General features: G+C 35.6%; 1 protein-coding gene across 4 annotated transcripts in view; it reads right to left on the bottom strand.

Moving 5' to 3' along the window:
* The window catches only part of LOC142631759 (putative cyclic nucleotide-gated ion channel 20, chloroplastic), a 52177-nt gene extending 29590 nt beyond the window's left edge, over nt 1–22587 (bottom strand). Inside the window, exons 1-8 of one of the 4 annotated variants that reach the window (XM_075806067.1) lie at nt 22343–22577; nt 20798–20988; nt 19683–20208; nt 15324–15515; nt 12034–12132; nt 6394–6531; nt 5327–5569; nt 4203–4469 (exon numbers count right to left, since the gene is read on the bottom strand). In XM_075806067.1, coding sequence (XP_075662182.1) covers nt 4203–4469; nt 5327–5569; nt 6394–6531; nt 12034–12132; nt 15324–15515; nt 19683–20192 — 1449 coding nt within the window. In that variant the 5' untranslated portion in view covers nt 20193–20208; nt 20798–20988; nt 22343–22577. Of the gene's footprint in view, nt 1–4202; nt 4470–5326; nt 5570–6393; nt 6532–12033; nt 12133–15323; nt 15516–19682; nt 20209–20797; nt 20989–22342 lie in introns of all 4 variants that reach the window. The other 3 variants (XR_012843655.1, XM_075806066.1, XM_075806068.1) reach the window with 3 other exon arrangements.
* Between the last annotated feature and the right edge of the window lie 1113 nt (nt 22588–23700).

Genomic DNA, 23700 nt, shown 5'->3' with positions numbered 1-23700 from the left:
GGGAAACCATCAAAGATCTTCCAGCAGAAACACCTACATTGAAACCTGACAAACGACCTTCCTGGACAGCCTTATCCAACATTCTACCAATGACTTCCATGACCAACACAAATAACAAGGGGGACAAAGGATCACCTTGCCACAACCCCCTTGTACTTCCAAAAAACCCATGGGGAGTACCATTAATAAGGATAGAAAAACGAACCGTTCATAAACAAAAAGAAATCCATCACCTCCACTTATCAGAAAATCCACAATGCTCTAGCGAGTAAGAAATCCCCAGTTCACATGATCAAAGGCTTTCTCTATGTCCAATTTACATAACAATCCTAGCTGACCAACTTCAATCTATTATCAAGACATTCATTAGCAATAAGAACGGAATCAAGAATCTGCCTATTTAGAACAAAGGCATTCTGAGGAGCTGAGATTATCTCTCCTAAAACCATGCGAAGACGAATAGCCAAAAATTTAGCAAGAATTTTATAAACCCCTCCCACAAGGCTGATAGGCCAAAAGTCCTTTACTTCCATTGCTGTAGCTTTTTTAGGAATGAGGGCAATGAAAGTTGCATTCAAGCTTTTTTCAAACTGACCTATAACATGGAAATGGTGGAACACAGCCATGATGTCTGGTTTGAGAATCCCCCAACAAGCTTGAAAGGCCATCGTAAAACCGTCAGGCCCAAGAGATTTATCCCCATTAAACTCCTTGATGACTTCAAAAATCTCAGAATCCTCGAAAGGTGTCTCTAACCAATCCACATTATCCCCTTAAATCCTAGGAAAATCCAGAACATCCGGGAAAGGATGCTGCTCTTGCTGCTCAGAGTATAGGTTCATATAGAATTGTTCAATGTGGTCAGCGATTTTATCCTGATTGGAAGACAAAGCCCCATCAATCATAAGGTTTTCAATACCATTATTTCTTCTATTAGAATTAGCCATCTTATGAAAAAACCTCATACTGGAGTCACCCTCCTTTAAAAACAACACTCTAGACTTTTGTCTCCAGCTAATCTCCTCTAACAAAGCTGCCTTCTCAAGATCAGCGCAAACGGATGCTTTTTCCAATATTTCCTCCTCAGATAGAGGTTGATTGTCCTCTTTTACATCTAAAGCATTCAACTTACTCCATAATTGCTGTTTCTTGACTATGATATTGCCAAAATCTGTTTCATTCCACTTCCTCAGATCCGATTTTAGAGCAGCCAACTTCTTGGCAAGAATGAAACTAGGAGTCCCTAGAAAATGATAATTCTCCCACCAAGATTTCACCTTATCTAAGAACCCCTCCGCCTTCAACCACATATTCTCAAAACAAAAAGGAATTCGCCCTCTTCAATGGCTCCCACTCTCCAAAAGAATTGGGAAGTGATCGGATAACACTCTAGGCAGCCTTTTTTGAGAGAAATGAAAGAAGTATTCTACCAATGCCAAAGAGAAGAGAAACCAAGCTATTCTAGAGGCTGAGGTGGAGTTAGACCATGTGTAAGGACCTCCCTCCAAAGGAGTATCTATTAGCCCATGAAGTGAAATAAAATCTAAAAAGCATTCATGCTGCGAGTAAATCTTCCCGCCCCTAACCTCTCTAATAGAAAGCAGATGACATTAAAATCACCTCCCAAACACTAAGGCAAATTTCACCAACTTTTCAAGCCGGCCAATTCCTCCCACATAAATTGACGCTTCCTGCTCAAATTCAGACCATAGATACCTGTGACGGCCCACTCAAATTGGTCACTGACGTTTTTGAACCTACACGATAACGAAAAAAGCCCCACTGCTTCCTCTATCTTTTCAACCACCCTTCCATCCCACATGAGCAGAATTCCTGAAGCAAAGTCAGAACCCAAATATAACCAATCTATATAAGGACAACTCCATATACTTCTAACAAGACTTCTTGTAACCCATTCCAATTTTGTCTCTTGCAAACAAACGAACATAGCCCTCCAAGAGTGTAAAAAATTACGAACCTTGAGCCGTTTTTCATTCTCATTCAAACCTCTAACATTCCAAGATAAAATCTTCAAATTCATTAGGAAATAAAAAGAGCCCTGTTCTTACCATTACTGATGCGCCTTGAAGAAGCTGAACCATAATTGACAGAGCTAAATAAACCCCTCAATTCCCTTATTCCTTTCCTTCCTGAGCTCTTCACAGCTTTGTTAGTTTTTTCTTTCATATCCCTCTGTTGTAACTCAGCTTCAACAACCAACAGGAATTTGGTTGCTGGCAATTCCAAACCTTTGAGGGATGTCCCAAGAAAATCATCAAAGCCCTTGAATTTTTCCTGAAACTATTCTAAGCAATTGTCCTTACCCAGCAAACTCTCCGCATCCAGAGTTGCTAACCCTTCGGAGGAATCCATAGCGCCGCTAGGCAAAGAGAAAGCCAGTGGTTCGACCAATAGAGGTGGCGAAGAATCAGTAAACTGAGAAGCATCCTCAAAACAAATATCTGAAAGCCAATCTTCCACAATAACATCCTTTGATTTCGATGACACCCCCGGTACCATCGCCAACTGGTTCGAGTCGTCCACTCCAACAACATCATCTCCCGAAGGCAAAGAAATTTGAATTGGGACTGCCACCCTCTTCCCATCTCGTAATTCAAGAAACCACTGCTCAGAATTCCCCCATTTCTTGATGACGTTGTCTGATAAAGATAAAAGCCTAGAAATGATGAATAAATTTTGCTAACAAAAACCATGCAAATAAATGCTCAAAAAATTTACACTAACAAAACAAAGTTGTATAATTCACAATATTGGTATCTTATATAAGTTATGTTAAGTATCTACCAAATAAATAGTCAAACTCTTTAACCCACACCCAACAACAAATAATACCCAACTGCAATGACAATAAAATCCAAACCCTTACCTGAGATGTAAATTTGTTGACAGAGAGAGGAAATATGATGTGAGATCAGAGGCAATGTGGTGTGAGAAGTGCTCTTATGGGTGAGTGAGGCAGTGAGTTACTGAGGAGTGTGAGGCTAGGAATGTTGGGCGAGAGAGAGTGTTCAATGAGTTAAGGAGCGTATTTGTGTTTATAAAATTTTGCCCAGCAAAACTTGAGTCTATAAGACTCGAGATCTATGCTTATTTTAATTAAATTTCAAGTCTATAAGACTTGAGATCCATATGACATAATTGAATTTCCCCACAAAAATCAAGTCTTTAAGACTCGGTTTTGTTTTGTAGAACTCGATTCTATAAGACTCGAGATCTATGTGGCATAATTGGTCCAACTCAACAAGTGGGAATCGAGTTTTTAAGTCTCGCGTTTTATATGGAACTCGATTTTATAAAACTCGAGATGCTAGTTTGCAAAAATCTTTCAAAAGCACGTTAACTTATTATATTGTTTCACCTCACTATGCTAGCCTGCAAATTTCCCCCTAAGATTGGCAGTGACCAAACCAAAAACTGTAGTGGTTAAGCAATGCAATCTAACAAAGTAACATACAGAAGACTGCTAGAGTGCTCAAGGTCAATGACCACCTAAGTCAATGAACCAAGGTTCCTGAGGGGCAAGACAAGTAATGTAAGTGCCTTGTTGAGCCAAAGTAGCTATAGAGCCAAACCCAAGCAATACTCAGAGTGAAAGACATGGGTTTTTCCAATATGGTGGTACTGATCAGCAAGGACATACCACAGTTTTGGAAGAAGAAAGATTACTGGCACAGGCAATGCCGCAACCTCATTGAAGATATATAATATATCGGAACCCAAGCTCAGATTAGACTTGTTATTAGAGGTGTTTCAAATTTAATATTACCTGAAGCTAGAAAAGTGACCATCCAGGCTGCAACTCAATATCCATATATTGCTTTTTGACGACTGTTTCGTACTATTTGCCAGATATTTTTGCCAGGTATAAAATAAATAAAATTTTTTAAAAAAAAGTAGGAATATGAAGTACGAAACAAAGCCAAATCAGATTTTTTTTTTTTTTAATGCAAGATAAGAAATCAAGTGGAAGAAACCAAAAGCAATGGCAAGTGTGTGCCTCAGGTTTGCCTCCCACCAAAAGGGATTGACAAAATTTGTAATGTATTTTCCTATAGCACATCCCTAGTTAATTTAAAAACTATGTAAAACAAAATTCTGACTGAAATTCAAGTTGTAGGAGAAAGTACAAGACACTTCACATAAAGATAAGGCAAAAATGAAGAAATACATAAAAGGAATACCTGGAATCCCCAAAATAATGAAAATATATATCTGGTTATGATGCTAGGTTCCATAGTAAGATAGACAGCAGTCTCGTAAATCCCATACGAAAAGCCATCTTTAGTTAAACAAGCACTGGCATTAACATTATCTTTCCAGCTATTCCATGTTGAATTGGTATCATTGGAAAAATGTTTAGGATTTTTTCCAACCCCACAATCTATAAAACTCGTACATGACGCAAGTCCAGAGTTTCCACAGGCAACTCGAAGACATTGATTAACCCTCTGGGAAAATAAAGAGGTAAAATGAGAAAATTAGTGAATCATTGAACAAAAGACTTCATGCATGTAGTAAACAGAATACTTGGCAAGGTAGAAATAAGAAGCAGTTGGCATAATCAACCCTCTCATGTTTGAAGCATCACAGCCAATATAATGACTTCCAATAAGACAATAAAGTCAAAATCTTCTCTTTTATTTTTAAATAAATAAAAAAATTAAAAAACAAATAAATAAATAAATAAAGAATATTGAAATGACTAATTCATTAATGAAACAAATTATTTTCTTGGTGGATTTTTTTTTTCCCAATCACAAATATTTTACTAACATTACAAACTAAAGTGAGTACATGAATGATGCAATGTTTGGGTTCTGGCCAAGACAAGACCATAATGTCAAAAGCTTCTCCTTTTAAAATATAAATATATAAAAAAAAACTATTGAATGACTAATTCATTAATGAAACAAATTATTTCTTCATGGTGTTTCTTTTTCATGTTACAAATATTTTTACCATGTCAACAATAAATCAAAACATTATAATCTAAACTAAGAACATGAATGATGCAATGTTTGGTTTTTTTTTTTTTTCTTTTCTTGGCAGGCAAAGGAATGTTTGACTTAATATTGCTTCGGGAAATTGTTCGCCAAGGTTGCATTATGTCTGCAATTTGTGTTTCATAAAAGGTAATTGAACAAGAAGATGCTTCACAATTATGAACATTTTAACAACTAAATATAATTGCATGTACAAGAGGAAGTATAAAGTTCAAAGAAACTAAAACAGAAAGAAGAAGAAACTTGTCAAAAAGAAGGCAAGGTGAACAAGCATCTTTAGTGATATAAAAACCTCCACCTACCTGCAACCCAAACAGATACCAACATGACCCAACAACATGGCCTGATAACATGAAAGTGAGAAGATTTATAATGAAATTAGCCCAGGCTGACTCAAATACGAAGCCACTTGGAGACTGGCCAGCAAGTAGAGGTAGAAACCTATACAATCTAGGAATGTACTGAACAAGAACAGCTGCCCGTAAAAGATTTTTGGCATAATTTGCTCCTCCCAAAGATGTTGGTAGAATTACCAATATTATGATCTGCATTTTAAAAAGTAATAAAAAAAAAAATAATTAACAACAAAGGACAGAAATTTGAAATACACTTATCATTTAAATAAAACATATACTATAAAGGTATTTAAACTGATTGATCAATACATGCAACCATCTTATAGAAGGCAACTTGATCACATGTATTGCACTTTTTCTAGGAGGCAACTTGATTATTTGGAAAAGTAAGAAATTGACTATAATATCCAGTTCTAGTTTAGAGGATGATTACAAGGCCATGACATATACGTCATGCAAACTTATGTGGATTAAGCATCTAGTTGAGGAATTAAGGCTTGACATGAAGTTGCCTATGAATATGATTGTGAGAAGCAAGCAGCAATTCATTCTGCCTCTATTCTTGTGCTTCATGAGCAACCCAAGCATATAGAGCTGGATTGTCATCTTGTTCAAGAAAGGGTAGAAACTAGTGTAATAGCTACTCCATATATCTCTATCAAAGCCCAAGTTGCTGATATGTTATCAAAGTTTTTTGTAAGACTCCTTTGGATTTATTATGTAACAAGCTAGGATTGCATGACATATATATCCCAACTTGAGGGTAAGTGTTATGAGTTTGTATTAAGTCAGGGGAAAAATATTAAACAATATCATCGTAATCACCACGTATATAAATTAGAATTTTTAAGTGTTAAATTAAGTTTTTACCCCTAATTACACCCCGAAACAACAAGCTTGAAAATTGAATAATCAATAAGAAGATTGTAACACATTAAGTGTACAGACATGTCATATGTAGATGGTAAACAAAGTTGATAAAGGGAAGAGAATGATTGAGAGATGGTTCTTACTTGAGGAAGAGGTAATACAACAAACAAGTCAATAAAAAAGTATCCACGAATGTAATTAAGAGCAATTTTCTTTGGATGGTCAACCAACTCTCCAGCACCAACCACTCGCGACTCTGGGGCCACATAAGCCAACCTAAACTGCACAAAAGCAAATTATATAATTCCAAGGCTAGAGGAAAGGCTTCAATCAAAACTAAGAAAATTACAATAGAATAATGATTGGAGGCATTGGATGTTATGAATCACGTTCTCAAATTAAGACATGTGAATTGTTATAGATGAAACCTATAAAATTCTCTTATCACAATATTTAACTTTCTTATATCTATATTCTTTTTCAATAGCATACAGTATACTAAAATAAATATATGAAGATGCATATGTACAAAAAAAATATTCATGAATTTTTTTGGATTCCTAGTATTTGTAATTGTTAACTAAGCGCAGGAGCTTTTGTATAGAACCTGTACACCTAAGTCACTCCCTTTAATAAAATCATCTATTCATAAATACGTACAATGCCAAGATTTTAAATAGCATTTTAGATAATGGAAAAAAGTGTAACAATAATTGCTTGCTTTAATGTGAATATGAATGAAAAAGCATAACACTTTTTAGTGACTAAATAGACCCACAAAACAATAAAATTTATTTTCAAATCATTTTATCCACTACCTTCCAATTACATTCATTGAATGTGAGAAATTTGAGTGATATACCAATAATAATCATAATCATAATAATAACTAATAAATGATAAATAATCATAAATGGCTCAAGGAAATTATAAATTAGGGCTGTGAAATGGCTGCCCAAGCCTTTCAGTTTTTGTGAGGGCAATGAGTCAGTTCAATTCTGCATTGACCTATTGACTGAATTGGTTTGCTATTGGGGTTTAATTCAAACCTGCTTATAACATATATATTGTACATGGCAAACAATTAGCAGCAAGTTCAAGGCTATACTAACCCAGTTCAAATTTTCCCAACCCTACTTCCCTTAATTTAATCTTCCCTACTAGGAACTTTTGTAACAATTGGATGGAGGATGAGGCTGTGGTTTCCAAACCCACCAAATGAATTGCAACTTCCCAATAAAAAAAGATAAGAAAAGAAAAACAAGATGGGAAAGCAAACAACCCAAGGGAGTCAATTTCATACCGGAGGCCGTTACGGTTTGGCCAAGAGAATGAAATGTTTTGGTAGCGGTTGATAATGATGTACCGTTTCGGGATTACCACTATTTATATATTTTTATACATAAATATATGTTTGTATTTACTTACGTAAGTATAAATTTGTTAATTTTTACGTTTATCAACATAAAATTTATAATCCACGTCTTTTATAAGACTAAATATTAGCCTAAGTACACTAATCAATATATTAACTTAAATAACATGTTTTTGAATAACATTTTTCAATTTTTTAACTTTTTTTTTTTAATTGTACAGGCCAAAATACTAATTTTGGCCGAAACACCCAAAATATTCCCAATATAGGCCAATACAACCAGATTTTTTTTCAATACATTTTGGAAGAGCACTAATACCGGTTTAATGGCTGGTACAGTATATTTCCTAACGTAGGACAGAATCTACAATTAGACTTGTTATTTATTAGTTTTGGTATTCAATTTGTAATTTTCGGAATTTTAGGTTTCAAGTTATTATTTTCTTGTTTGTAGGTGCTTTTAATACTTTTGAGGTCAAATTTAGTTCCTATTATGGTTAGGTATTAATTAGGATTTATTTTAGAATATATTTGCTTGTTAGTCAAGTTTTATGGAGCCCTTAAAAATCATGGTAAGGCCGTGAAGGTCTTGAGCAAGGGGTCATAGTGAGAGTTATAAACTAGACTTTTGTTGGGAGTTGTATGGCAAACTCTCAGCTCATTAAGCTAGTTTCCAGGCTGAAGAAGTAACTTCACAATCACTTCCACCAACGCACCAACAACAAGAGTAGTATCAATGAAAAGTACATTCACCTTGTGTCTATACATTCTAATTCTGTTAGGTCTAGCTCTACAACTACTTTGGCTTAACAAGGTACTTCCACTGCTTGTCTTGCCACTTAGGAACCTTGGGTCATTGACTTAGGTCCTACTAATCATATGACAGGTACTTCAAGTTTACACTCTGACCTTGAGCACTCTAGCAGTCTTCTCGAAGTCACTTTGGCAGATGGCTCAACCACTAAAGTTTATGGTTTAGGCACTGCCAATCTCGGTCCTAATCTTTCTCTCATTTCAGTCTTATATATTCCTAACTTTCCTTTTAATCTTTTGCCAATTAGTAAGCTTACAAAATTTCTGAATTGCGCTGCCCCTTTTTTATCTACTCTTTGTATCTTTGAAGATCTAAAGACAAGGAAGATTCTTGGTGGAGGGCATGAAGCCAGTCAACTCTACTACCTGGATCAGCGTTCATCCAGTTTAGTGGCTTCTCGCTTGTGTATCTCACCTCTCCAGCATCATTGTCGCCTTGGTCAACCCTCTCTCCAAAATTTGAAGTGGTTAGTCCCATCGTGTTGTCGAGTTTTTGCAATGTGAAGCATATCAATTGAGTATGCACCGTTGCCTTTTGTCTCTAGGCATGAAAGTCATGTCAGTAGTCCTTTTCATTTATTTCATTATGATATTTGGGTTCCAAAAAAACTCCCTCATAGTTGGGATTTAAATATTTTGATAGTTTTGCTGATGATTATTCTAGGGTCACCTATCTTTATCTTATGAAAGAAATGTCTGAATTTTATCCTATCTTCAAATCATTTTTTTATGGAAATAAGGAATCAATTTATTGCTTCACTTCATATTTTTTTATATGCTTGTGAATATTTTCATACATCATTGCTCTAATATCATACCTCATTCTTCTCCTCTGTTGTTGCTCCTAAGTCTCTACAAGAAGCTATGTCCAATCTTGGTTGGAAGGTTATTATGGAAGAAGAAATGACTGCCTTGTTTCAAAATTCTACTTGGCCTTTAGTTCCTCCTCTAGGGAAGACTACTATTGGCTATCGTTGGATGTATACTGTGAAGTACTTGCCTGATGGCTCTATTGAACATTTGAAGGCTCACTTGGTTGCCAAAGGGTATACCAAGACTTTTGGCGTCAATTATGCAAAGACATTCTCTCTTGTTGCTAAAATTTTCTATTAGGATTTTAATCTACTTATTTGCTAATCTGGGTTGGCCATTGTTTTGGTTAGACGTTAAAGATGTATTTTTAAATGGTGATTAGAAGGAAGAGTTGTGTATGGAGAAACCACTTGGGTTTGTTGCTCAAGGGGAGTCTAGGAAGGTTTGAAAGATGCATAAAGCCATCTATGGTCTTAAGCAATCTCCCAAGTAAATTCAGTGCAACAGTGTTATAGTTTGGATTGCGACATTGCCAAATTTAATCGCTCTATGGTTTCTAATCACTCTAAAAGAGGAAAGGTTATGTTGATAGTGTGTGTAAATGATATCATAATCACAGGTGATGACAAGAAAATTGATGATTTGAATACATTCCTTCTAAACACGTTTCAAACTAAGGACCGGGAAAACTTCATTATTTCTTGGGTATTGAGGTAGCATGATCTAAAAAAGTATTAGTTTATCACAAAGAAAGTATATGATAAATATTTTGGAAGAAACTAGCTTTGTTAGGATCTAAAGCGGTCGAGACTCCTATGAATCCTAATGTCAAATTGTATGAAGAACAGGGGGAGCTGTTGTCTAATCCTAGAGATATCATCATCTCGTTGGTAAGCTAAATTATCTCACAATTACTCTCCCTGATATATCATTTGCAGTTGTGTCATGAGCCAGTACATGAAAGCTCCACATCTTCCACACTGAGATTTTGGTAAACAATTATTCAGATTGTGAGGTATCTTAAAGCACATCTAGTTTGTGGTCTTTTGAATAAAGCTAACGGTCACCTACAAGCTATGTTGCCTAGACACGCCAAAGATGGCCAAGCCCCCATGTCGAACACATATTTGACATTGGTACTAGTATGACACGGCTGCAAAAGTACCCACAATAGTATCACTACCATCACCCCTCTTTTTATTTTTCTTCTTGCATATGCTAGAACAAGTAGCAGTCATAATCTTCTACTTTTTCGGCCAGTCGCTTCTTTTTTCTTATTTTCGTCCAATTGCACAAACACAATTTTTTTGCTAAAAAAATGTGTTACTTTTTTGTTTTATTTAATAGGAACATAATTGTAAATGAATTCTAACTTCGCTTTTTCATCCTCTCATTTTTCTTCTCAACCAAACAAATAAATTTTTCATCTCTCTACTTTTCTATCCTCCCAACCAAACACAAATGGAAGAAACTAAATCTCTTCTATCCCCTTCCCATTTTCTATCCTCTCACTTTTTCACTCCACCAACCAAACAGACCCTTATATCTCCTTGTGGGTGTCAACTCCGAGGCATGGGTGTGGCAAGATGACGAGATATTTGTGGGGGGTGGCTAACATCTTGCCATGTATTACATTTTTTTTTTAATTTTTTGCCCTTTTCTAGTCTATGGCATTATAAATAATGGTAAAAGAATCTCATTTTCCTAAGCATTTATATTATTTTATTTTATATTAAATATTTTTAGATTTGTCTTTAAATTAATTGTAGATTTTTTAAAAAAACATTTGATTGCAATTACTTAATTTTAAAACCTAAAAAACAATAAATATGTCTAAAAATATATAAAATATACCTAAAATAAATATTAATTAATTGCTGAACTCCAGACATGTCATACCCTAGTTTTTCAAGAAATGTCATACCCCCGTATCCGTACCCGTATGTACTCACACCCATGTCTTTGTCTATTCAACCTAGCCTGCAAGTATATGCCTTTACTGATGCCAATTGCATAGGATCACTATTCGATAGGAAATCCAGTACTAAATATTGCACTTTTCTAGGAGGAAACCTGATTGCTTGGAAGAGTAAGAAACAAATTTTTGTAGCTAGGTCTAGTACAAAGGCTAAGTATAGAGCCATGGAACACACATCATGCGAACTTATGTAGATCAACCTTACTTGAGGAATTAAAATCTGTTTTGAAGGCGCCTATGAGTATGCATTGTGATAATTAAGCAACAATTCACATTGCTTCCAATCTTGTGTTTCATGAGCGAATTAAGCATATAGAATTAGATTGTCACATTATTCAAGAGGGAGTAGAAAATGGTGTAAATTGCTGATATGTTCACCAAAGCTTTATGTAAAACTCATTTGGATTTATTATGTAAAAAGCTAGAATTGTATGATATATACTCTCCAAGGTTCAAAGCTAGGGGTACAATAATAATACCACTGTACTCTCTTTATACACAAATAATATTTTATGTGTTAAGGTTAATTTAACAAACTCTAAACACTATTACTCAAATAATAGGTATATTCAAGAAAAATAGGAATAAAAAGATAATTTAAGTTTTTCTTTTATATAAGTAATAAGTAATTATATTCATATAAAGTAAACAGTTTTTGGGAACAGTTTTGAATACACTCAACTATCCCCTGAGAAGTATCAATTATACAAAGAATCTAAAACTTCTAAAATATTGGATGATCTACCCTAATCTACTGATAATCAATGGAATAAAGAGCTAATAAGCATCGATTTGACTTCTCACCTGAAGAAGCATGTGAAAGAAGTATACCAGATCAGTCAAACTTCTGAAAACCACAATTGTAGTGGTCATGGGCCAGTTAATAATTATACACTTGTTATCCTGCAATCAAAGGGTGGGGGAAAGCAAGTAAGTTTTGCTAAAGTTGGCCAATATATATATGTGGATCAGTAAGTGCAAATTTTTATAGAGAAGAATAAGTACAGCACAACCACAGTACACAGGCAGTGTACGGGGGCTGTTAAAAATCAAATGAAAGTATATAAATCCAAAAATTATAGGCTATCAGAGAAAGAATGACAACTTAAGGCTGCTATCCAGTCATACAGAGTGTGGAAAAAAAAAATCTTCATATCTGCAAGACTGCAACCTCTTCAAACATGTGATTATTACACTCTCCAAATAATCTACATAAAACATAATGGAATAGCACCCCAAACATCTGCCATAAACCAAAGCCCCCTATCCAACACTCCAACAAAGCCAAAACACTCTATAGGCATAACCCACTCTATTCCAAACAAACCAAACACCATAGACTACAAATCATAGGCAATGGTGCAATGTAGTACTAGGTGATCAATAGTCTCACCACTCCTCTAACATAAAGCACCAATCTACCCCACACAGCCTCCGCTTACACAAATTATCCATTGTTAGGATTCTCCCATTAGCTGCAACGCACACACACACACACACACACACACAAAGCCATCTTAGATGGAACCTACACCTTCCAAATAAATACTCTTCCACAGAAAAACTGAAATTCCCTAGAATATAGAGTTTTGTAAGAAGATTTTACCTCAAGTTACCACTTTTGTAAAGGTCCACTGGACATGATCCTCAGAAAATCCCCAATTTTAACTGAGTATAACTGAGCAATAAAGGATTGCAAAATCTCCAATGCCCAATCTTAGCAAGCACGATTAAGCACTACATCCCAAAAAACACCCCCATAATGTATATGTAAATAACCATCACAATCTCTGTCTCGAGCTACATAATTCGGAAAAGTTTTTATTAAATCATCACCACACCAGCATTCACACCAAAAACAAATCCCTGAACGACTACCCACTTTGAAAACTGTGCAAAACTATTCCACCCACTCTTGATATGTTTCCCCAAGCTACATATGTGAGACCACCCATAGGCAACCCCGAAGTCCACCCACCCCCAAGAAATCCATACTTTGTAACTGTATGCCAAGGCCTCTTTTTCATCAGCAAATCTCCAAAGCCATTTCCCTAATAGAGCATTATTAAATCATACCAAACTATGAAAGCCCAAGCACCCCCCTGTTGGACAGGTTTGCAAACTGTCTGCCACTTCACCAAATGGAATTTTACACAATCACCCATCCCACCCCACAAAAAATCTTGTTGCAGCTTTACTAAATTCTTGCTGACAGAAGGGAAAACAAAGAGAGGTAGTAAATAGTTAGGCTAGAAAGAATACTCTTAATCAAAGTAAGCTGTCCTTCCTTGGATAGATAGAACTTCTTCCACCCTGCCAATTTTTTTTTTCCATCCTTTATAATATTAGATCCCATATAGCCTTGGGCATTTTTCCCCCAGTAGGAGACCCAAATACTTTAAAGGCAAAGTAGAGATCTTACATCCCAACAACTAGCTAGACATTCAATCTCATGCACATTCCCTACCAGAACCATCTCTGAATTGCCAAAAAAAAATTTCAATCACGAAACAGCTTCAAAGCAAAGCAATACACATCTCAAATAACCAATCTGTTCATTCGCATCACCACAAAAAATTGAAGTATCATACAGAAGATGAAACACCAGGAAAGGAACATTCAGCCTACCACCAACCAAAAATCCCGTTAAGTAACCCCCCCGTCAACTGCTTTCAATAACAATCTACTGAAAGCCTCTATAACTAGGAGAAATAATATCAACCGCTTTAGATAACAGTCTACTGAGAGCCTTTATAACTAGGACAAATAATATTAACCGCTCTAGATAACAGTCTACTCAAAGCCTCTATAACTAGGGCAAATAATAATGGCAACAACAGATCTCTTACCTCAATCCCTGAGAGCTCTCAAAAAATCCACTCAGACCAATATTAATAAGAATAAAGGAATTTAACAACAGATATACAAAAAAAGTATCCACTTCTGATTCACGAGAGAATTATTCTGCCCAAGCTGCTGAAATGGGAAAACAATCCAATCTCAACGTTGACAGCACTTCTTGATTATTATACCATGTTAAGATCCTCCCTCAAGTGGTAAATCTAGTAAACCCCCTAATCAGAGATAAATTCATAGAAATTCCACATGGCCAGAGTGGTTCTGCCCCTTGTAAGCCTTTCACTAGGAAATCTTGCTACATTAAAATCTCCCCCAATACACCATGGAAGTTGCCAACAATTGTGAATGCCAGCCAACTCCTCCCATAACATAGCCTGTTTTTGGTCCAAATTGGGACCATACACCCCATAAAACATCCGTTCAAAATTCCCCTCTAGACACCTGAATTTACACAATATGGAAAACAGCCCCTTCGCAACAGCATTCTTCCACACCACTTTCTTTTCCCAAAGAAGTAAAATGCCCCCGGAAGCTTCTTCCACCTCCAAACAATCCCGATCCACAAATTGACTCCCCAACAGACTCCAGACCACACTACGGTTAACAACCTTCATTTTTATCTCCTGTAAGCAAATAATATCCCCCTTCCACATTCTAAGAGCATTCTTCAACCTCAACCTCTTTTCCCAGTCATTCAAACCTCTCACATTCCACGTGATAAGTCATAAATTCATGACATCAACTAAAGCATCCTATTCTTTTGACCAGCACTCTTGCGGCCCCTCCTCTTGTGTCATAATTTATTGTCGAGAGACGAAGTTCTTGAGTTCATCCCTTTCATACTGGATTTGACTTTTCTGCTGTGAGCTTGGTGAGATTGTAGCCCTCCAACTATTCTCGATCACCATGAACAATCTGATACCCTCCTCCTTGAAGCCCGCTTAGGACACCTTCCCAAAAATTTTCCAAAACCCAGTCTTTACCTTTTCTTTATCTTTCCATTGTGACAGGATAAATATTCAAAAGGTTGAGTGCAATGCTTTGGAAATGAAAAAAAATGTCGGACTTAATGAGATTTGGGAATAATCCCAAAATACTGAAAAAAATTGACTTCATAATAATAGATGTTGGACACATGTTAAAAATTTAGAGACGTGATTATAGCCTTATCACATGCACAAGCAAAACACTTAAAATGAATTTAACTTTATACTTCACAAGGACAAGATCCATACCTTTAGTACATACAGCAAGAAGAAAAATAATGGGTCCACAAAAATTGCCACCAAGCAAGAAATGACAAAAAATTTGTTCCATCGTTGCACAACTTTAGTATGAGGGTTCATGACTCCAGGAATATATCGTTGGAGAAAGGAAAAAGTTCTCCTAGCCCAGCCTTTAGCATCCCCATAGAGAACATTATGGAACTAAAAAACTCAACAACAAAAAAGCATAAGATCATTGGTGTATTTGTACAACATTATTCTGCTTAAAAAAAACTATTAAAATACACAACATGAAAAAGTCATAGGAAAATAATAGTACAACAAAATGATTTTGCAGCTTCAAGAAAGTTATTCACAGAACAATAACAAAGTGTTTGGATAACAACTTAGAGGACTTTCTTTCTTTTAGAAGCGAGGAAAAAAGCAAACACATAAACTACAATGCAGCTAGAATGAAAAACAGTTTAATTTAAACAAAAACTAAAATTTAAAACCCTTATTATTGTTACTAAGAGGAAAACATAGCATTATAATTGCTTTTCCTTGTACATTACCGTATCAAAACACAATAACTACAATCAACATGCATGACATGTAACAGCACCACCACTAGACGGTAACACTAGTTACCACCAAATCTGCACAAGCCCCCGCCCTTTCTGAAACCTACCTTCACTAAAAAGGACTATAATCTCAACCTTCTGCTCTTGTAACCATTGCTACCACTGCCCTCCATAACAAAATCACCACCAGCTCTACCAATTGCATTCGACATTGCCACTGCAACAGCAACAATGTTATCACTGGAGCAGTCAATGCTATCACAGAAAGTACCGCCACTGCCACTGAGACTATTACTATTACAGTTAGTACCAGGCCTAAACAATTTTCTTTCCACAGACAGCATAGCAACCTAGCAAACATTCTTTTTGCATTCAGCACAAAGCAAAGCAAAAAAAAATGCAAAAGATGACTTTTCTGGTTTTTTGAATTGGACCAGACCAACATAGGTCCCAGTCCTTGGTTGAACTAGTCGAACCAGTCCAGTTTCAAACCATGCTTTGAACCCTTGTCAGTCCAAAAGAAAGTAAGGAAAAGGAAGTGGTGCCTCTACAAAAAAGCAAAGCCTGATATCAGCTCTTTGCAGAGTTCAATAAGAGCTTTGGTGGCCACATTGTTGTAGTACTATGGGATGCATGAAGTAGCGGTACTAAAGTAGATCTAGCAACAAATATGGCAAAATCAGCAATCAATACTCAAATTGAGCTGATCACCAGAGAGGATGACAATCAAAGGAACCACCTTGCTCAAAATTCTGGACCACCACAAATATTTATGGGAAGTAAAAGACCAAGAGCAAAACCTGCCTACCTTCCTTACAAACACATTCAGATATTTCACAACATAACCACAGTTATCCTTCTAAGATCATCCAAAGTTTGTGTTAAGTTATGCCTTTCCTTATTTGTGCTGGCTTTATTCCATGCTAAATTTGCATGTAATTCTCTATATGCTGACATTTTCTGGGGGGGGGAGAGATTACATGTAGTTAGTGTACTTGCACCTAGCCAAAGTCTGGTCAAAGCTGCCGAGAGAGTGGTGTCACAACTTGCTCGCAACCTGTCCGCATCATGGCTGCCCAGAAAAACGCCACGTCACATAAAGGAGAAAGCTTTCTCAATGTGAGCCACAAGAAGCTTGCGACCTAGACATCCCACGAGCAGCTCCCGACTTTGCATCATGGACAGATTCCAGCTACTTGATCCAATCCACAACCAGCTAAAGAAAAGAACACACACACCCATCCTCTCATATCTCTACAGATCCAGAAATCAAAAAATCCTAACAGAGATAGAGTGAGATTTTATAGAGCTTCTTGTGCTCAATCTTAGAGAGAAATACCTTCACACATTTAGTGAACCCATAGCTTTTCTCTTCTCTTTCCCTCTCACCATGCCTACACCTTGAGAGGGGTTTTACCATCACTATCTACGCCTTATTTGAGTGTTAGAGAGCTGATCAGTATTGGGAATCTTTGGAGAGCCCAAGTTTAAATCCAAGTTCCACTTGGTGACTAGCGGTTGGTCATTAAACCGACAAGACTCTGTAGAAGAAAGGACTTAGCAAAGTCAGATGCTAGCAGGGGCTTGGAGGGCTCAAGTACTTAGGGAGATATAGGCTTGGAGGGTCTATAGTCAATCTTGTACTGCATTTATTCTATAGTGGAGTTCCGACTCAGAGGATCAACAGGTTTTTCACCGGGGGGGCTCTGGTTTCCTCTTCAAAAACACTTGCCGATGTTTTTGTATAGTTTGCTTTTTATTTTCTACACTTTATATTCCTTTATTCCTGTATATTGTTTATTGCAAACCATGAATTGTGAATTTGGTTAATCACGTATACTCAACTTAATTGGTTAATTTTGTTAAAAGTAATCTAGCAGTAAAATTTGCAATTGGGGATCTATTCGCACTCTCAGCTTGGACAAAACTCTAAATGAAAACATGGCATGCAAAATTAAAACTAACAACTTAATGGGATAACCAGGTTTCCAAAAGGAAGAACAATTTTATATCCACAGAGCAAGAAAGTAAATTGATTTGATATCTACAATAAAATTCAAGATGAAACTTGTTAATCTTCGAGAAGTGTGTAGAGTTGAAATTAATTACCCTAACACAATACATATTATTTTTTAGAATTACCATTGTTATTTTTTTATATTAGCATGTTATTATTTTATATTATCATATAAATATTCTTATAATCTTTCCATACCTCCCTATAATATAAATATGTGCTAAGGTGAGGGACTGATTCACAAAGCCCAAAACCTTTTCTCAAATATCACTCTCCACTCTTCTTTTCTCTCCTTCAAACCTGCTACCTCATATTTTACAACTGAGCTTGGTATCAGAGTCTACTGGTCCAAGAAAATGGGGTTTCTGACCAAGAAAACTACCTCCTTGTGTTGCCCAATGAAGCCAATTAAACCTGGCAAGTGAACCTCAACTATTGATGTTGTTTGGTGTCAAGATGACCACAAAGTCACTTGTCGGAGCCAGCTGACTCACTGAGGGAGTGAATCGTGGTCATTGGAGTTATGATTGGTGATTGAATGGTGTAGTTGTGGTCGTCAGCATGAGGAATTTGGTTAAATGTGGTTGCTGGTGTCATGAGGCTGGCAAGAAGTTCCTCCATCAAAATTTAGCAAAACTTGGTCAGCCTGTATATAGTATAACATACAAACCCAATGGATCATCGAATTTGAAATTCACTGGGGCTTTCAGTATATCATCACATTGGCCTATATCTATTTATGATGATTAGAACACATTCTTTGTTATGTTAATAATCCAGAAAAAGTTTTCTTCTTCCATTAGAGGTTTCAACAATTATCTCTTTCATGCATAATCTAATCTAATTGATGGGAATTTTTTAGCATGTTTTGATGATCATTGGCCACTGCTTTTGTGAAAACTAAAGATTATGTAATGATACTTCTGCATTGAACTTAATAATCTCATTACCAAAATCTACAGAAGGAATTAGGAGATTTGTACTTGCAAATTTTAGAGCTAAATTCCATACATCATATATTGGTTTCCTCATGGCAGAAGTAGATGTTCATCATCATATTTCCCTTTCTTATATCTGTCCTACATTATCCCCTGCTGACCAAAATCCTTTATCTTCCACTACAAGGAAGCTATTTATGATATGCCAAATTGGGAAGCCAGTATAACACACTTTCTGATTTGCATGTATTAAATAAATCTTTTAGCATTACTAAGCTCCAGAATTCATCATAATATATAAGAACAAAATTTTGACCTGGACAGTGCTTAATGTGTGCAAATGATTTACTAGAAGGTTTATCTCTTTTGGGCCCTCAAGTTCTTTAATATGCAAGCATAGAATAAAAGAAGGGTGTTGTTATGCCTGGGAGAATGTAAGTTGAACGATCATCTAAAGAAATTTTAAACCACATAAGAGCTGAATGTCAGATGCAGAGATAGCATTGGACATCTCAAACTCCAACTGAAATTTCTAAATGCTAATAATAGTAGTTGTATAACTAATGAAATTAGGTACAAACATCAACATAGAATCCATAGAAAGGCTACATGCTACTATGATACAGAACCAGCCATCAAACTTGAAATCCTTTTTTTCTTCTTTTTTTAAAGACCACCAAACTTGAGATCTATGCAAGAAGTTAGCATAGAGTGAAGTTTTTAGCTATGATGTACGCATGTGGTTAAGAATGTTGACTACCAAAGCATATAATACAAGGCAACATAAAATATCAGTAAACTCAAAGAATAACACAGGAAGAACAACCTTAAGGTTAAGAAAGAAAAACACCTTAGGATCAAATAAAGATGAAGCTTTTGAGTTCTTTTGTTGAGCGGCTCTGAAATTGTCATATGTTGGGCAAACTGTGCAATAAGGATCATTGCACACTCCCAACTGCCCAGACCTCAGTAAATGTTCATTTTTGGCAGCATAGTTGTCATTTGGCCAATCATTCTGATCCTTTCCTCTGGAAGAAGGAAGCTTTTCTGGCACAGGTTCCACTTTTTTATGACCTGTTACACCTTGACTTACCGGAAATAGGCTTTCGGGTTTACGGCCAACGTATAATGGACCGCTCATCTGTGTGAATGGAGTCCTTCTTTCACTCCGTAAGGGCCCAGTATAGCCCACAAGGTTAGTTTCACTATCATAGGAATCCATTGAGTTCATAGGAATGGAAATTGATGCACTCCTTGTTGTGGATACAAATCTCTGAAATCGAGAATCCGGATGTTCGTCCAAGAACTGAGCATGTGTGTCTAAAAGCATAGGTATATCATCATTTTCATAACCAGCCATTTCTCAGCAACTAGACCTACAAAAGAATGTAAAAGTCAGAATGCATACATGCACATGCTAGTTCTGCAAGTATTGCATAGCTAGAAAAATATTGTCATCCCACCACAAGAAGTATTTGTCCTTTTCATATAGATATTCAGTAACTTGGCACCAATGCGTTTCCAACTAGAAGAAAACAAAACCATATTCGAAGGCTATTTATTCAATCCTTACAATCTAAGTTCTTACTTAAGATACCATAAAATTCTATCTTCTTTGTTTTCTCTCAAGTAATGCAATGCAATTTTCAAATCTTGTGTTTCTCTTTTTCAACAATATTTCACTCAAACGCCGTATATGCAAGATATTCAGGATAACATATTTTGCCCTTCAGCCCACTAAGTGTAACAATATTTCAAAGTATCAGGTTATCCTGCATTATGCATATATTATAACATAGAAACCCCCATATTCTGATAAAACATATTAAAGCTCAAATTTGTATATTTATTTTCTTTTTTGGCAACCTAACTTTTCATTTTTCATAATTAAAAATAAATTAATTATATTTTTTTTTTAAACTAAAGAAATGAAAAACATAGATAAAAAAAATTGGAGAACAAAACTTATAGTCACAAACAAGGGGTGGTTGATGCATATATGGAAACTAATGACATGGCATGGGGGTGACATGCTAGGAAGCATGGGTAAGGCTCTAGGGCCGCTGCACCCGCACCCAACTCATGTCGACGTGCTGATTCGCTCTTTTTTTTTTCATTCTCCAATTCGCACCTATTTGGGCCGAAATCCGCCGAAACTGGCCGAAACACGTCAAAAAAAATATAAATAAAAACAAACTTGAGTTGATTTCTTATTTAGTTATTAACTTATTATATATTTGTCAAATTATTTGTAAGTTAAATAACTTAAATTGAAATTACTGAATTATTTATAATTATTATTACTCTTAAATTGGCATATGTTTACCATTATATAAAAATATATTTAATAATTTGTAAATAAAAATATATTTAATTATTTATTAATAAATGTATCCCGCCGCATTCTACTTTTTCAAAAATTGCCAAGTCACCACACCGCACCCGTACCTGCACCCGCTCCCACACCCGAACCCAAAGCTGCACCCATGCTTCCTAGGAGACACGGCAGCGTATGCCATGTGGGAAAGGTGGAATGATATGGCACAGCTGAATTTCAGGTGTCAAATGGTTATTGTTACTAAATCCACTTGCGCCAAGTTTGTTGTAGTATTTGAAAACTAGAGGGAAAAATAGTTAAAGGCAAATCCACCTGCTAGATTTAAGGAAGTTGTTTGTGTGCTTTAATAAATCTAGCATGTGATAAATGTGAGTTAGTTATGAATGATGTTATCACCCAAAAATTTATACACATCCTATTGTAATTGATAGATTGATTGTTAGGAATTTTCCTCTCTTTCTCTCTCTAGAAAATGCAAGAATTAACAATATTACATTTCAGACATGATTATGATTCAACAAACGCACCTGCTCCCCTTGTTAAAAGGTGAGGATGAGGTTGTGGGCTCAAAACCCAGTACCAAAAAAAAAAAAATTTTAATTTAAAAATAAAAAAAGAAACGATTCTCTTCCATGATTGAATCATAGATGTTTTATTCAACAACCGGAAACTTTCCTGATTGAGCTAACTAGAAGCCACGAGGACAATTTGACTTAAGCAAATCATTTGCTACAAATATCGCAATCAAGTGCGAGAATAAACCTGTTCTAACATCACCCAACATATAAGGCCAATTGCAAATACTAAAAAGATTAATAACACACGCTGATAGTATGCAAAGGACCCAGAAACAACCATTAGCAAAGAGTATGTCATGTGGATGTGGTATTTTTCCAAATACAAGATTACCGTTGTAAAGTAATAATTAATAAGATTTCTTTTTTTTTGGGGTATGCAATCTAAATAAAACCTCACCAAATTCCATTAGCAATAACCGTGCTTTTGGCACATAGTTCATATGTGTATGTGGTTGTACAATAATAAAGTCTGTAGTCCGATTCCAGAAAAAAGAAACAAGTTGAAGACAATTTTACATACCTGTTTTTAAAAATAAATAATAATAATAATAAAAAGATCTTTAAGAAAAAAAGAAATGAAAGTATTTTACATACCTGTTTGGAGAGCTGAATTCCTATTGCTAGGGGGGAGTTTCAAACTCAAAAAAAGACAGCAATTAAGCTCTCTCAGTCTCAGACATCTAACAAAATTGAGTTTGGTTGAGAGAGAGAGAGGTGACTAAGGCACTGTCTGTAAAGAGTTTGAAAAGTCAGTTGTCGTCTGAGACTGAGAGATTGACAAAAAAGGCAAAGGGTTCGTTCTTTGTTTGGCTTTACATCATTGGCCCATTGCATAATTCCATTGACCACTTCGATGGATAGTATCAACAACTTTTGTAGTAGTAGTTGTTGTTGTTGTTGTTGGGGTGTTGGTGGGGACCACTGCGGGACAATTTAAGACGGAGATTTTTTTCTTTTTCTTTTTTGGCTAAGTAGAAAACTTTATTATTAACAATAAGATAATTCATAAACAAAGCTGGAACCTCCAAAATAAGAAGCTGATCAGGAGAATATCCAAATTAAAGATAAGATATAGCACGGGATATGTTTGTGTCTCAATAATTATAATATTATATTACTATTATCTTCGATGCATGCAAACATATACTATTTTTTTTTTAAGTTAAGCTTATTTATTATTTATTACTATTATTCTGAGCTAACAAACAACCCGCTCGCTGCCACTGCTCCTGCAGCTTGTTAATACCGTTTCTGCACTTCTCTCCAAAAACTAATGACTCTTCATTGCAATGCAAACTCTTGAGGATATAGAATAGTTACAGTCATGGGCGGAGCTGTTATTGGACATTGCCCCCCCTAATTTTTTTCATAAAAATATTATTATATTAATAGGTACTAAGTTTAATAATTTTGTTCAATAAAATTATACTTTGCCCCCCTTAATAATGCCATTAATTCTTTTGAGAGTAATCTTATAGCCAAAAACGTTTTTACAATGTTTATACAAATTATTAAGGTAGCAAATTCTTATTAGTTCGTACACTTGTATAACTTTTTATATATCAATAACCACTTATCACATTAGCAATTTGTAAAAATTTTGTAGTTTTAGCATTTTTCACCTTTTAAAGGACATAAAAAATTAATAGATTAAATCTAAAACAAAATATAAAAACTCAAAAAAATTAGCTCAACAATAAAAATTACCAATATAATAAAACTAAAAAAATTAAGTCCAATCAATAAATTGTATCCAGAACAAACTACTTGGCCATTTAAAAAATTTATAACAAAAATCCTTAGTAGTAAAAAAATAAACTCAAGGGTCGGAGCTACCGCACACAGCTAGCAGCAAAGTCGCCCCCCTAACTCCAAGTCCTGGCTCCGTCCCTGGTTACAGTAGTGTATTGAAAGCAAGAATGTTAATAAGTCTTGTGCCCAACTTTGAGTGT

Source organism: Castanea sativa, chromosome 4 (assembly GCF_040712315.1).
Source record: "Castanea sativa cultivar Marrone di Chiusa Pesio chromosome 4, ASM4071231v1".
NCBI classification, from domain to species: domain Eukaryota; kingdom Viridiplantae; phylum Streptophyta; class Magnoliopsida; order Fagales; family Fagaceae; genus Castanea; species Castanea sativa.
Note: the sequence above shows the minus strand (reverse complement) of the source record. Positions and strands in the feature narration are given on the sequence as shown.